We start from the raw sequence: 15,625 nt of genomic DNA on the forward strand, positions 1-15,625 counted from the left end.
CCCCTCCCATTCTAGGGGTGATCCAGTGCCTTTCCCCTGGTCACCTCTGCAGACAGCTTTACCCTGTCCATGTCTACAGGTGTTTTAAACCTGCCTCTGACATCTTTCTCCTTATGTTCAACAGAGAGCTCAGAAGAGGAAGATGCCCCATCATTCGCACCTTCAAGTTCAGTTGATGGAAATAATACGGACTCTGAGTTTGAAAAAGGCCTAAAGCACAAGGCTAAGAATCCAGAGCCTCAGAAAACTGTGACCCCTGTCAAGGATGAGTATGAATTTGACGAGGATGACGAGCAGGACAGAGTCCCTCCAGTGGATGACAAACACTTACTGAAAAAGGATTACAGAAAAGAGACTAAATCAAATAGTTTTATTTCTATACCCAAAATGGAAGTGAAAAGTTACACTAAAAATAACACGATTGCACCAAAGAAAGCAGCTCATCGCATCTTGTCAGACACCTCAGATGAGGAGGACATCAGTGTCACTGTGGGGACAGGAGAGAAGTTGAGACTCTCTGCACACACAGTATTGCCCAGTAATAAAACACGGGAACCTTCTAATTCCAAGCAGCAGAAGGAAAAAAATAAAGTGAAAAAGAAGCGAAAGAAAGAAACAAAAGGCAAAGAAGTGCGGTTTGGGAAAAGGAGTGACAAGTTCTGTTCCTCTGAGTCAGACAGTGAGTCGTCGGAGAGTGGCGAGGATGACAGGGACTCAGTAGGAAGCCCTGGCTGCCTCAAGGAGTCCCCTCTGGTGCTGAAGGACCCTTCCCTGTTCAGTTCCTTGTCTGCTTCTTCCACCTCGTCTCATGGGAGCTCCACCACCCAGAAACATAACCCCAGCCACACAGACCAGCATGCCAAACACTGGCGGACAGATAATTGGAAAACCATTTCTTCTCCTGCCTGGTCAGAGGTCAGCTCCTTATCAGACTCCACGAGAACGCGACTGACCAGCGAGTCGGACTGTTCCTCTGAGGGCTCCAGTGTGGAGTCTCTGAAGCCGGTGAGGAAAAGGCAGGACCATAGGAAGCGGGGCAGCCTGCAGAGTGCTCTGTCAGAGAAGAAGAGCTCCTTCCACCCCAGTGTGGATGGCGCCATTCCTAAGCTAGACAAAGAGGGGAAAGTGGTCAAGAAACACAAAACGAAACACAAACACAAAAACAAGGAGAAAGGACTTTGTTCAGTCAGTCAGGAGCTCAAATTGAAAAGTTTCACTTATGAATATGAGGACTCAAAGCAAAGGTCAGACAAAGCTATACTTTTAGACAATGATATTTCCACTGAAAACAAGTTGAAAGTATTAAAACACGATAGAGACCACTTTAAGAAAGAAGATAAGCTTAGCAAAATGAAGTCAGAAGAAAAAGAATGGCTCTTTAAAGATGACATAATAAAGGTCTCTAAAGATGAAAAGTCACTCAAGAGAATCAAAGACATGAACAAAGATATCAGCAGATCTTTCCGAGAAGAAAAAGATCGTTCAAATAAAGCAGAAAAGGAGAAATTAGTAAAGGAAAAGTCTCCAAAAGAGGAAAAACTGAGACTATACAAAGAGGAAAGAAAGAAAAAGTCCAAGGACAGGCCCTCAAAATTAGAGAAAAAGAATGATTTTAAAGAGGACAAAATTTCAAAAGAGAAGGAAAAGACTTTCAGAGAAGATAAAGAAAAACTCAAAAAAGAAAAAATTTACAGGGAAGATTGTGCTTTTGATGACTATTGTAACAAAAGTCAGTTTCTGGACAATGAAGATAGCAAATTTAGCCTTTCTGATGATCAGCAAGATCGGTGGTTTTCTGATTTGTCTGATTCATCCTTTGATTTCAAAGGGGAAGATAGTTGGGATTCTCCAGTGACAGACTATAGGGACATTAAAAATGACTCTGTGGCCAGACTGATCTTGGAAACAGTGAAAGAAGACAATAAAGAGAAGAAGCGGGAAAACAAAAACCGGGAGAAGCGAGACTACAGTGAAAAACGTGACAAAGATGCTTTCTTTAGAAAGAAAGACAGAGACTATTTGGATAAAAACTCTGAGAAGAGAAAAGACCAAATTGAAAAGCATAAAAGTATTCCCAGCTATCTTTCAGAAAAGGAGAAAAAGAGGAGAGAGTCTGCTGACGGCGGGCGAGACAGGAAGGACAGGGATCTGAGCGACATCTGCAGGGACAGGAAGGACCCTCTCGAGAGTGGCAAGGAGCGGAAAGATGGCAGAGTGAAGGCCGAAGAGGCATATAGGGAGGACCTGAAGGAGTATAGCTGTGAAAGCATCTTCAAAGACAGGTCTGACTGTGACTTTGGGAAGAGTCTGGAGTCTTGGGAAAGGCATCATCCAGTGAGAGAGAAGGAAAAGAAAGACGGCCTTGAGAAGGAGAAGAAGGAAAAAATCAAATTAGAAAAATACAAAGATAAGTCCAATGACAAAGATAAAAATGAAAAATCTATCCTTGAAAAACAGAAAGACAAAGAATTTGATAAATGTTTTAAAGAGAAAAAAGACTCTAAAGAAAAGCATAAAGATATACATAGCAAAGAAAAGGAAAGAAAATCATCTCTTGACCAAATTAAAGAAAAAAAGGAGAAGAGTTTCCCTGGAATTATCTCAGAAGACTTCTCTGAAAAAAAAGATGAAAAAAAGGGTAAAGAGAAAAGCTGGTATATTGCAGATATATTCACAGATGAAAGTGAAGATGAAAAGGATGATTATACAGCAAGTGGATTCAAAATTGGAGAGACCAATGAAGTACAGAGGGCAGACAGCCTGCAGGAAAAAGACGATGGGAGGGAGCCGTACCCCTCAGACAGACACCGGAAGCACTGTGCTGACAGACAGCATGTGGAGAAGCAGAAAGAGAAAGAACTCAAAGAAAAGAAAAAGGAAAAAGGAGCCACAGAAGGGGGGAAAGACAAGAAAGAAAAAGTCTTTGAAAAGCACAAAGAAAAGAAAGATAAAGAATCTACAGAAAAATACAAGGACAGGAAAGACCGAACTTCAGTTGATTCTACTCAGGAAAAGAAAAACAAACAGAAACCCTCTGAGAAGGTAGAGAAGAAGCCTTCTGCTGAAGACAAGGCCAAGAGCAGGCACAGGGAGAGGCCAGATAAGGAGCACTGCAGAGAGAGGAAGATGTCAAAAAGTGCTGAGGTGGAGAAGAGCCTACTGGAAAAGTTAGAAGAAGAAACTCTGCATGAGTACAGGGAAGACTCCAATGACAAGATCAGTGAGGTGTCCTCTGACAGTTTCACTGACCGAGGGCAGGAACCAGGCCTGAGTACTCTCCTGGAGGTATCTTTCACAGAGCCTCCAGAAGAGAGAGTAAAGGAGAACTGTCCACAGGAGAAACTGAAGGAGAAAGAAAGGCACAGGCACTCTTCATCCTCATCCAAGAAAAGTCACGACCGAGAGAGAGTCAAGAAAGAGAAGTCTGAGAAAAAAGAAAAGAGTGATGACTATAAGGACATCGGCAGCAGGAAGGACTCCAGCCAATATGAAAAGGACTTCTTGGATGCTGATGCTTATGGTATTTCTTATAGTACAAAAACTGACATAGAAGATGAATTAGATAAAGCCATTGAATTGTTTTCTACAGAAAAGAAAGATAAAAATGATTCTGAAAGAGAACCTTCCAAGAAAATAGAAAAGGAACTAAAGCCTTATGGATCTAGTGCCATCAACATCCTAAAAGAGAGGAAGAGACGAGAGAAACACCGAGAGAAATGGAGAGATGAGAAGGAGAGACACAGGGATAAGCACGGAGATGGGCTCCTGAGACATCACAAGGATGAGCACAAGCCTGCAGCCAAAGACAAGGACAGTCCTCCAAGTACCTTTAAAGATAAGTCCAAGGACGAAAGCCTGAAACTCAGTGAGACTAAATTGAAGGAGAAATTCAAGGAAAATCTAGAGAAAGAAAAAGGTGACTCTGTAAAGATCAGCAATGGAAATGATAAGTTGCCTCCATCCAAAGACCCAGGCAAGAAGGATGTTAGGCCCAGAGAAAAGCTTCTGGGAGATGGCGATCTGATGATGACCAGCTTTGAGAGAATGCTCTCACAGAAAGACCTGGAGATTGAAGAACGCCACAAACGGCACAAAGAAAGAATGAAACAGATGGAGAAGATGAGGCACAGGTCTGGAGATCCTAAGCTCAAGGAGAGGATGAAGCCAGGTGAGGACCTGCGGAAGAAGAGTCTGGATGTCCCTCCAAAGAAGCCGCTGGGGCTGGACACTGCCCTTAAAGACAAAAAACTCAAGGAGTTGGCTCCTGCTCCAGCAGTCCCCGAGAATAAGCCCCACTCGGGACCAGCTGTGGATGCCAGAGATTGGTTGGCAGGACCTCATATGAAAGAGGTCTTGCCCGCTTCCCCCAGGCCTGACCAGAACCGGCCCACTGGGGTGCCCACACCTGCATCCTTGGTGTCCGGCCCTAGCTATGAGGAGGCAATGCACACGCCCAGGACCCCATCCTGCAGCGCTGACGACTATCCCGACCTCATATTTGACTGCACAGATCCCCCACCTGTCTCCAGCACGGCCACCAGCGCCTGCTCCCCCTCTTTCTTTGATAGATTCTCTGTGGCAGCAAGCGGGATTTCCGAAACCTCAAGCCAGACGCCTACAAGGCCTCTGTGCACAAACCTTTATCGTTCAGTCTCTGTTGATATCAGGAGGACTCCTGAAGAAGAATTCAGCATTGGGGACAAGCTGTTTAGACAGCAGAGTGTCCCTACTGCATCCAGTTATGACTCACCAGGGCAGCACTTGGAAGACAAGGTCCCTGTGCCCTCAGGTCCCTCGGAGAAGTTTGCTTGCTTGTCTCCAGGGTACTACTCTCCAGACTATGGCATCCCCTCCCCCAAGGTAGACACTCTGCACTGCCCGCCCACGGCTGTGGTCACCACCACCCCCTCCCCAGAGGGTGCTTTCTCTGGTTTACAGGCAAAATCCCCCACTTCACACAGAGATGAGCTGTTGGCCCCATCCATGGAGGGGGCCCTTCCCCCTGACTTGGGTATTCCCCTGGATGCTACGGAGGACCAGCAGGCCACCGCTGCCATCATCCCCCCAGAGCCCAGTTATCTGGAGCCCCTGGACGAGGGCCCCTTCAGCACAGTGATCACAGAGGACCCAGTTGAGTGGGCTCATCCTGCTTCCTCAGAGCAGGGCCTCTCTTCCAGTCTAATGGGGAGCACCCCCGAAAACCCTGTCACCTGGTCCATGGGGTCAGACCTTATGCTTAAGTCTCCACAGCGATTCCCTGAGTCTCCAAAACATTTCTGCCCTACTGAGTCCCTCCACCCCGCTGCCCCTGGGCCCTTTGGCACCACAGATCCGCCTTATCCGGTCTCCCCTGTCCCATACCCTCTATCGGTCCCTGAGCCAGGACTTGAGGAAGTCAAAGATGCTTCAACAGAAGTAATCCCAGCCACCATCTCCACTGCAGAAGAACCAGCTTCTTTCACCCCTTCCTCCAGGCTGGAGTCCTTTTTCAGTAACTGCAAATCACTTCCTGAAGCACCCCCTGATGTGCCTCCAGAGCCTGCGTGTATGACTACTGTGGCTCAGGTGGAGGCTCTGGGGCCTCTGGAAAATACCTTCCTGGAAAATGGCCACAGTCTCTCTGCCCTGAGCCAGGTGGAACCAGTGCCCTGGCCCGATGCCTTCCCCAACTCTGAGGACGACCTGGACCTAGGGCCCTTCTCACTGCCAGAGCTTCCTCTGCAAACTAAAGATGTTTCTGATATCGAAACAGAACCTGTAGAAGAGAGTTCTCTTGTTTCCCCAGAAAGTACCCCTGCAGGGGTCCCTGTTGTCCTGAATGGTGGAGATGTGGCTGCATCAGCTGCTGAGGAACAGCTTGTGCTGTCTACTGACCAGGCAGCTACCCGTCTCCATGCTGAGCCTGAGCCCTCACCTTCAGAAGGGCCAAAGCCAGACATGATTCTGGAAGCCACGGTGGAAGAAGAGGCTATGTCAGAGGGGAGGGCCCCTGAGGCCTCTGACTCCAGCCTGGGACCCACACCAGCCCCGCCAGAGCAGCATCCACCAGGTAGTAGTGGAGATGAGGAGGCAGAAGGCCCAGGTTCTTTGGCAGTATCCCACAGCACACCTGAGCCCCTGGGGGACAGCCCTGCACAGGCACAGGTGGTAAACGGGGCTGGCCCCCATGACAGTGCTGGGCTTGAGAGTCTTCCAGGAAGTATCCAGCCTGAAACTACAGAACCAGAACCCAGACCCACAGCCGAAGCTCCAAAAGCCCCCAAAGTGGAGGAGATCCCCCAACGTATGACCAGAAACCGGGCTCAGATGCTGGCCAACCAGAACAAGCAGAGCTCACCTCCTTCTGAGAAGGAACCTGTCCCTGCCCCCACCCCTAGAACGAAGGGTCGAGGCTCAGAGGAGGAGGATCCCCAGGCCCAGCACCCACGCAAACGCCGCTTTCAGCGCTCCAGCCAGCAGCTGCAGCAGCAGATGAACACGTCCACGCAGCAGACACGGGAGGTGATCCAGCAGACTCTCGCAGCCATTGTCGATGCCATAAAGCTGGACGATATTGAGCCCTACCACAGTGACAGATCCAACCCATACTTTGAATACTTGCAGATCAGGAAGAAGATTGAGGAGAAGAGGAAGATCCTCTGCTACATCACCCCGCAGGCGCCCCAGTGCTATGCTGAGTATGTCACCTACACAGGCTCCTACCTCCTAGACGGCAAACCGCTCAGCAAGCTGCACATCCCTGTGGTGAGTGCCAACGTGGGGCCCCAGCCCATAAGGGTGCCAGTCGACTGGCGTCAAGACCCTGCTGCTGTGAGTCTAAATTTAAATGCCATACTGTTGGGATACCAGAGCTTAGGGTGGGTGTGGTGCCATTCTGGGGACCACCCTTCAATATGGAGTCCGTGTTGACACAGTCCTGGGTCAGGAGAACCACTTACTTTCTTCTTTGTCATTCATTATTTTTCTTCTGTCTGCTCCCCATTCACTGCCTGACTGGGTCATTGAGTGCCCTTGGTTCCAGTGCACACATGCTTTTGACGATCACCCTGTCTGCTGTGGCCGTGCCCTGTAGACCTCCAACTAGAGCCAACCCTGTTGCTGCTCTGTCTCTGGTCTCCGATGTCCTCTTCACCTGGACCAAGGCCTCCACCTCTATGTTGGGTATACCTGCACAGCAATCCCCCTTTCTGTAGCTCAGTGTTTCCTCTCAACTCCCTCCTCTTTTTTCTTTCCCCTCACATAAAAACTTTTAGTTTATTAAACCTCACATGAAAAATCTGCACAGTCACCACAGATAAAGTCACTGAAGAATCTTGGCTCCTTTTGCCAGCACCAGCATTGGCCTGTGCAGTGCCCGGCTTTCTTCAGTCTACTCTTCCTTTCTCTGTTTTCTTGAGGTTATCTTCTCATACAGGCCATGTCTTGCAAGTCTGTGTTTGGGTTCCTTTTTCTTTATGTAATCCAGGGAATCCTAAATCGTGCCAAAGCCAGTTGCCTTGCCACCACCAAAACGGGTTCTAAATCCAAACACAAAGAGGACATCTGGTGTGGTCTTACACATTTTGGCTAGTTTTTAACAAATTTTTTCTTAAGTACTATTGCCTTCCCAGGGTAAAAGTCAATGACCATTTGTTTCTGCTGAAGTGTAGTCTGTTGGTCATGAAGTTCCTGGTCTGGATAGTTACTGTGTCATTCATAATGGTGACTGATCTTCAAGCAGCCAGGGAGAAAAAGAGCTCCTCTCAACTCATTTTAACAGTTAAAGGCCTCCACGGGGATATACAGCCTGGCTCCAACCCCAGCCCCTTACCCTTGAACCCTTCCACACCTCTTGTCTTGGATTCCAGCTGCTCCCATGTTACTGACCTGAGTTCAGGCCTCAGCTTTTGTCACACTAGAATCCTGAGCGACCCTAACACCTTTGCTACCTCCTTGGAGTACACCCATCATTGGGCTTCCAGGTTTCTAGGCTTCTCTGCCCAGTGGGCCTATCCTCAGTCAGCATCCACCCACCTCAGCACTGTACCAGGGCCTCCACCTCCCTTCATCCACCCCATTCTCTTCGTGGCTTATCCTCCACCTCAACCTGATGACTGATGTGGCATATCTAATCCCTGCCATGTATACCACCCTCCACCCTCATCCTCATGCCCATGTCTGGTCCATCAGCAGATCCATCATTATGGGGCCTGTTACTGCTTGTCCCACTGTATCCTCTTACCTAAGCTGGCTTCTGCTTCTTCCTTGCCCATTGGGCTCTCTTCTCAGCACAGCAGGCAAAGAGAATCTTTTATAGTGAAGCTACATCTCTGCCTTCATCTACTTAGCCATAACCTTCTTGGTCTTTGAGGGTGCCAGCCCATTATGCTCCCTAGGGTTGCCTGTTCACACTGTGTGCATTGATTGACTTGCTTCATTTCTTGGACCATTCTACTTCGAAGAAAAGCTAGGACTTCTCTTTCACTTGTCTGTTAGGCCCAGAATGGGACTCAGTCAAAGCTGTTGAATGAATTCTGGTCAGAGTGAGCTGGTTCCCCAGGGCCTGGGCAAGCCTGCGCATGCTGACCACACAGCCAGTCTCAGAAGGAACTTTACTGTCCGAAAGAAGGGTCACGTTGGATGCATGTGTTCTGCTCTCAGACATTGGTATTCCAAAAGTCACTATCTATGCTGGTCTCCATCAGACAGAAAGCTCAGCTAACCAGGACTGACATCCAGTATCTCCTGAAGAGGGTGAGTGGCTCTCAACATCAGGTTCAATGGCTGAAGAATAGGAGCACAGCCACAACGGCCACCTCTCTCCCTATGTAGCTTAGTGCTTTATTCCTCGGGAACACAGCCAGTTTGAACTGAGCAGGATGGAGTCAGCATCAGTCTTCCTTCTCTAGATGCTCTAACCCCAAGTCGCTCTAGAGAGGGGAGACTGAGGCAACTGTGCGCTTGTCTGGCCTTGGAGGATTCAGCTGCCTGGCTTTCTCTGGGTCACTAGATTAAGAAAAATCAGGCTTAAAATTTATTGTTTGGTGAGACTTCATGTTTAAATTTTAGTTACTAAAATAAAAGAGTCCCATGACCACTATACAAAGTTTAGAAAATAAAACACTGTATTCCTACTACCCCAGGTTCACCCTGTCAGTGATCTGGGCATCTCTACTTCTCTTTTACTGGATTCATGCCTTTCTAGAAGAAAGCTGTTTTAATTCCTATTACCACATAATTGAGTACCCAGGCTGTTAGGTGAAGGCAAGCAGACGTCAAGCAATCCTGGATTTCTCTCCAGGCCTGAGGCGTGGAACTCCCACCATTCTGCCCATGGCTGAGGCCTTGTTACGCAGCTATGGCACCATTGGTCTTGGTGCTTTATTGTGGTGCTTTCTCTTGAGAATCTGGAAATGGTGGTGCCTTAGAAATATTCAGACAAAAAAAACAACAACTCTGAAAATAAGAAAGGCTAGCCTGATCAGGCAGTGGCACAGTGGATAGGGCATCAGATTGGGACACGGAGGACCAAGGATCGAAACCCTGAAGTCGCCGGCTTGAGCGCAGGCTCATCTGGCTTGAGTGTGGGCTCACCAGCTTGAACGCGGGGTCGCTGGCTTGAGCATAGGATCATGGATATGACTTCATGGTTGCTGGCTTGAGCCCAAAGGTTGCTGGCTTGAAGCCCAAGGTCATTGGCTTGAGCCCAAGGTAGGTGGCTCGAGCAAGGGGTCACTGGCTCTGCTGTAGCCCTCCTGTCTAGGCACATATGAGAAAGCAGTCAATGAACAACTAAGGTACCACAACAAAGAATTGATGCTTCTCATCTCTCTCCCTTCCTGTCTTTCTGGCCCTGTGTCACACCAGGGCCTGAAGGAGCTGGGTTCTTTGAGGCAAAAAGGAGACAGAGCAGGGCCTGATGGTGTGCCACTATCAAGACCAGCTAGATGTTCTTATTTTAAGTTAATTTTAGACTGACAAAGTTGAAAGAGTATATGTGTGCCCCTCACTGGGCTCTAGGACACTGCGTCTCCTCCTGGGTGTCCTGAGCTGTGGTTAGTCACCCACCTCTCATTTTTCTTGAAGGCACATTTTGATGACACTTCTAAAGAATATTGATTAGGTGTTTGTTCTGATGTCCATGACTGGACTCAGGGACAAGTTTTTGGTGAGAATGTACAGATGTGACATGAGGTCTTGGTGCATCGTGTCTGGTTCTTGGTCTCAGCTGCTACATCCTGGCAACCGTGGCTCAAGTCTCCTAGTGTCTCCATTGTGCAGTTAATGTCGTTTCCTTCATAGTTGATAAATGTCTTGAGGAAGGTACTTGGAGACTTAAGTTCTATTTTCCTCAAGCTTGTGCCACTGATTTTAGTCTCCTTAGTGGGTTTTGTCTGTAGCAGTCATACTGTGGTGTTGGCCTAATGCTGATTTTCTATTTCCCTCTTTCTCCATTTATTGATTAGAATTCTCCTATAATCCTACATGAATCACCATTGCTTATTTTGTGTGCAAACTGTTTCAGCATTGGCCATCAGGAGATATCCCATCTTTCTGAGCACGCTCTCACTTTACAGCCCCACAGGATGTTCCAGCTAAGCCCTATCATTAACCACTGTTTAGAAACCATGTCCTGAGTGCAAGATGTTTGTTGTCCCAGGTGACACAGCCAGGGGGTGTGTTACTCCACATCCCTCTATCTGGTCTGCATTGAAACCTTGACTTCATCCTGTGCTTGCACCTTCCTTCTTTGAAAGAGAGACTTGGTGCTTTTTACCTGTGATGTTTAACTGGCCTGTTCACTCCCAATGTACATGTCTTGTTTCACAAGTGCTGGCCCACATGTGAAATTCCTGCACTGGTTAGAAGATGGCATTTGTGGGTGTTTCTTTGGGCCTTTCACCTCATGGTGTCTTTTCCAAAGTGACCCAGGTGAGTGCTCTCTTCCTCTCAGTAGGATAGTTAGGCTCTGCTGTTGCGTGTTTCATACTAGTGCCTACATTCCATAGGGGACATGTAACCTCACCATTAATAAAGGAAGCAGCCCTATGTCCTCCTCCTCTCCCCTGCCCACTGCTTGCTCCTCTTCCATCTTTTTTATATTTCTTCTGACAGACAGCACAGCGTATGTGTTCTTCATTTCCCCTCATTCTTTTTCATAGCTGTGTAGTGCTCCTTTCAGGACCAGCGTCTGCCATAGTTCATTAGCCTGCTCTTGTGTACCAGCATCTAGTTTCCAGGGTATTACCTGGTGCGTATCTGTGTTTCATGTGACCAGAGGTGTGTTTTCAGGTCAGACTTGGTCTGTGTTGTCATTGTAGGTTCCCAGTCCCCACTAACCCCTACCTTTCACTCTCTGTGATTGCAGATTGCACCCCCTCCTTCCCTGGCGGAACCCCTGAAGGAGCTGTTCAAGCAGCAGGAGGCCGTAAGGGGGAAGTTGCGCCTACAGCACAGCATTGAGCGGGTAAGAAGAGGTCTTGGGTTGGGGGCTCTGGGCCCAGGATATATCTGGCCATGTTAGGATCGGCTCATATGGTTTCTATCCTTCAGGAAAAGCTGATTGTCTCCTGCGAACAGGAGATCTTGCGGGTTCACTGCCGGGCAGCAAGGACCATTGCAAACCAGGCAGTGCCATTTAGCGCCTGCACCATGCTGCTGGACTCTGAGGTCTACAACATGCCTCTGGAAAGCCAGGTCAGTGTCACCAAGCTATGCACTCATGCTTGTCTAAGAACTGGACCTTCCAGGCTTTGGCTACACACAGAGGCAGAAGCAGGAAACACATACATCCCATAAACTCTACGCTAATCACATGAGCAGGTCTCCCATATGGGAGGCATAGGTGATCAGACAGCAGTATATGTAATGCTGTCATGAGATACTGCATGGGCCCTTTGAGGCTCCCTTCCAGGGTCCTCATGGGCACAGGCTCTGAGGTCACTAGGTTGGGCTGGGACTCAGTCTCAGTCACTTAATGAGTTCAACTTTTCTCTTAAAACATACATATGATTAGGATGAGCAGAACCTAAAGCTGTTGCCAAATAGCCTTCTGCAGCGAAGGCCCCATAAAAGGCTACCATGCTGGGGACATTAGTGGTCTTGCACAAGCATGGTGACAAGTGGGAGCAAGGCTTTGCAGCCAGGGTCCAAGAGGTGTGGGAGGCTGGGGCTGCTTCACGTAGCACTGGTTTCCTCTCCACCCCCATGGACACACTTGCCCCTGGGTCCTCATAGAATTTTCCTGCTGGTCTGGTGCAGGCTAGGCAGCAGAACCCAGAGCACTGCCCTTCTGTCCTCCAGAGTGACTCTGCCTCCTCCACGCCAGCTGGTCATCCTGGCTTGCTCTGCTCCCAGGGTTAGATCTATCCCATGTGGTCATACCCTTTGTTTTCCCCACCCATTCTGACCTGTCACTAAACATTTGGGTGCCCATGCAGGTCTCCCTGCCTCTGTCTGCTGGGGTGTAAGATTGTACCATTAAATGGCAAGAGGCCTCACCTGCTTTTCAGCTCCCTCTTGACCTGTCCATGGACATGGCTAGGATTTAATATGCAAAGTGGATTCTCATATCCCCCCCATGTCCATCTTGAGCCTGGCTGTTTCTCCCACCTGCTGCCTACTGCACTCAGGCCTGGCCTTCTGAGGCTGTCTGCCCTGGGTTTTACTCCCCCATTTATTCTCTTCCCCAGCAACCACTGTGGCCTTTTAAGGGACAACCCAGTGAGAGTCATCCTGGTCCTGCCTTCTGCTTCTTGGCCCTAACCCCAGCGTACGCGGACTTTCCCAGAACGCTTGTTCTCTTGGGCCTCTCCTGTTGCCCCCTTCACTGTTCAGGTCTTGGCACCAAGTCCCGTACTGACAGATACTCCTCCTGGCCCCTTGGCTGGCATTAACTCCTGCTGCATCAGGATCACATGGGTGCTTGGGGTTCAGAGCAGCATTCCAGGGTTGGCTGTGGTTGTATGGTAACATACAGTGGTTCAGTGGTTTTAGTTAAAAATTTTTTTATTAGCACATTGAAGATTTTCCATTCACTTAATATACAGTCTTTAAGGGTACATCTTTAAAAGTTTCCCTAACATAGATACTATGTATCACAAGATTTTTTTCTAAAGCAAACATCTGTCAACAAACTATAAAACAATATATTTGGCTGAGGATCCTAGTGATTACTTTATGGTTGGGTGTTTGAAAGTTTCACTTTTTGTATCTAAAAGAAAAGGAATTTCCTGTTCTTTAAAAAATATTCTGCATTCCTTCTGAATGTCAAAGAGAGAAGACCTCAGGCTGCAGCTTCTTCCCCTCAAATATGTTTGGTGTGGGGCCTGGGCTCAGCCACCAGGTGGTTGGTCGCACATGTACCTGTGGCTGAGAGACTTTCACATGTTCTCCTCAGCATGCTGACCACCCCAACATCCGGGGAGAAGCAGGAGTCTGTGAAAACTACCTGCTCCATTGTCTCCTGGTCCCTTCTAAGGCATCCCTGTTTGTAAACTGCAGTCCATCGCAGGCGAAGACGCTGCCGTACTTGAGGATGGTAACATCAAGGTAGCACTCCTACAGAGTGAAACCAGGAGGCTGGTCCTCAGCCATCTTAGGCCTCTCGAACATCCTTTACAAAGAAAAAAAATATTTTCAATGTTTACAAACAGAAGAAGTTAAAACATATCTTCGCCAGCTTTACCGTGCACCTGTGTGTGGCCTCCAAAACCAGTGCAGGCCAGAGTCGGAGGGCTTCCCAGTTCTGTTTCCTCCAGGGGCATAACAGATGTGCAGAAAGATCTCATGGGGGAGTCCCAAGTCACCCCCAGGGAAGCTCCACCACAGACAGCATCCAGATGGCCCCACAGCCTCCTAGGTGTGTTATGAAAGCTATATGGGGAGGAGGGGGACCAAGGGGCACACTGGTCTGGCCTTGAGCATGATTACAACATGTGGATTTAGGAATGAGGCTGCAGCTTTCATTCTGTACTTAGGAAGGAGGATTGGAAGTGCCCTGCAGTTGTGCCTTCTCCCTTGTTCCCCTATCAAACACCCATATTTGATTTCTTTTCCAGGGTGATGAGAATAAGTCTGTGCGAGATCGGTTCAATGCCCGCCAGTTCATCTCCTGGCTCCAGGATGTGGATGACAAGTATGACCGCATGAAGGTAGGTGCTCTATACTCCTGCCCCCCCCAAAACTGCATCTGGGTTGGGAGTCAGCTGGGACAGGGGGAAGCTGCTTCTGGGTCCTATGTTTGTAGGTGACAGTTTCAGACTCTCTGAACCCAGCTGATACTTTCAGAGTCTCCTACCCCATGTTACCTCCTTAGAGTGTCTTCCCTCCTGTCCCCAGGTGTGCGGGGAGCAACGCCTGTCATCAGCTGGCGGTCAGACCTCTTTGGGAGCCCACCTTGAGCCTTCCTCAAAGGTCACATCATACACCCATCACTACTGCTCTAGACATGCTGACCAGTGCAGCAGGCCAGAGGATGGGTGGGAGATAGAAAGATTAGCAAGTAAGAAGCAAATCCCCATCTTCAGTTGCTACAGTTGCACATGGGGTCACTCATAAGAACCAGTTGTAAAACTTATCAATAATAATGTGCCAGTTACAGAATTAGCACACAACACAACTTAGCACTACCCCAGGAAGCTTCATGAAGCAGGGCCGACTGGGCTGTACCTGCTGTTCTTCTCACTGAGAGCTAAAAGAGCTTATGGAGGGGAATCCAAAGCTCCCCCACTGTGATACCTGTTCTTGGAGAGTAAGACAGTGTTTCTAGGATGCCAGCCTTAACCTGCATCCCTTACCTCAGCTACCCATGACCATGGTGCCACAGCAGTGCACATAGGTACAGCTGAGATGAGCCCAGCTCCAAGGTGATAGCGCGGAGTAACACCAATGTTTTCTGTTCACTAGCAGCCAGGCTTCAAGGGAGTCACAGGCAAGATTTTCCTAGAAAAAGAGAAAGAATTTTTTATTTTTATTTTTTACAAGGACAGAGAGAGTCAGAGAGAGGGACAGACAGGAACAAAGAGAGATGAGAAGCATCAATCATCAGTTTTTCGTTCTGACACCTTAGTTGCTCATTGATTGCTTTCTCATATGTGCCTTGACCGTGGGCTACAGCAGACTGAGTAACCCCTTGCTGGAGCCAGGGGCCTTGGGTTCAAGCTGGTGAGCTTTGCTCAAGCCAGATGAGCCCATGCTGAAGCTGGCGACCTCGGGGTCTCAAACCTGGGTCCTCCGCATCCCAGTCTGACGCTCTATCCACTGCGCCACCGCCTGGTCAGGCGAGAAAGAATTTTTAACCACATTAAAATTACACTTTGTACATTAAAAGTGCCATATAAGTGCCTTTTTTTTTTTTCTGAAGTGAGAAGCAAGTAGGCAGAGAGATTCCCACATGTGCCTGACCAGGATCCACCAGCATGCCCACTAAGAGGCGATGCTCCATTGCAACCAGAGCCATTCTAGCACCTGAGGTGGAGGCCATGGAGCTATCCTTAGCGCCCAGGGCCAACTTTGTTCCAGTGGAGCCTTGGATGCGAGAGAAGAGAGAGAGAGAGAGAGAGAAAGGAGGGGGGAAGGGTGGAGAAGCAGATGGGCACCTCTCCTATGTGCCCTGGCCGGGAATTGAACCTGGGACTTTACACAC

At 48.6% G+C, this 15,625-nt stretch overlaps 1 protein-coding gene and 1 long non-coding RNA gene across 9 annotated transcripts in view; one reads left to right on the forward strand and one right to left on the reverse strand.

Moving 5' to 3' along the window:
• Positions 1-15,625, forward strand: part of ANKRD11 (ankyrin repeat domain containing 11) — a 272,080-nt gene that overhangs the window by 253,038 nt on the left and 3,417 nt on the right. For all 7 annotated transcript variants that reach the window (XM_066244044.1, XM_066244045.1, XM_066244049.1 and 4 more), the window contains 4 exons: positions 125-6,744; positions 11,348-11,446; positions 11,533-11,676; positions 14,040-14,132. In XM_066244044.1, coding sequence (XP_066100141.1) covers positions 125-6,744; positions 11,348-11,446; positions 11,533-11,676; positions 14,040-14,132 — 6,956 coding nt within the window. The remainder of the gene's footprint in view (positions 1-124; positions 6,745-11,347; positions 11,447-11,532; positions 11,677-14,039; positions 14,133-15,625) is intronic.
• LOC136313548 (uncharacterized) overlaps positions 13,000-15,625 on the reverse strand; it is a 32,210-nt gene continuing 29,584 nt past the window's right edge. For both annotated transcript variants that reach the window (XR_010727161.1, XR_010727162.1), the window contains 2 exons: positions 14,778-14,922; positions 13,000-13,594 (listed from right to left, as the gene is read on the reverse strand). This is a non-coding gene — a long non-coding RNA (uncharacterized lncRNA). The remainder of the gene's footprint in view (positions 13,595-14,777; positions 14,923-15,625) is intronic.

Source organism: Saccopteryx bilineata, chromosome 9, assembly GCF_036850765.1.
Source record: "Saccopteryx bilineata isolate mSacBil1 chromosome 9, mSacBil1_pri_phased_curated, whole genome shotgun sequence".
Classification (NCBI taxonomy): domain Eukaryota; kingdom Metazoa; phylum Chordata; class Mammalia; order Chiroptera; family Emballonuridae; genus Saccopteryx; species Saccopteryx bilineata.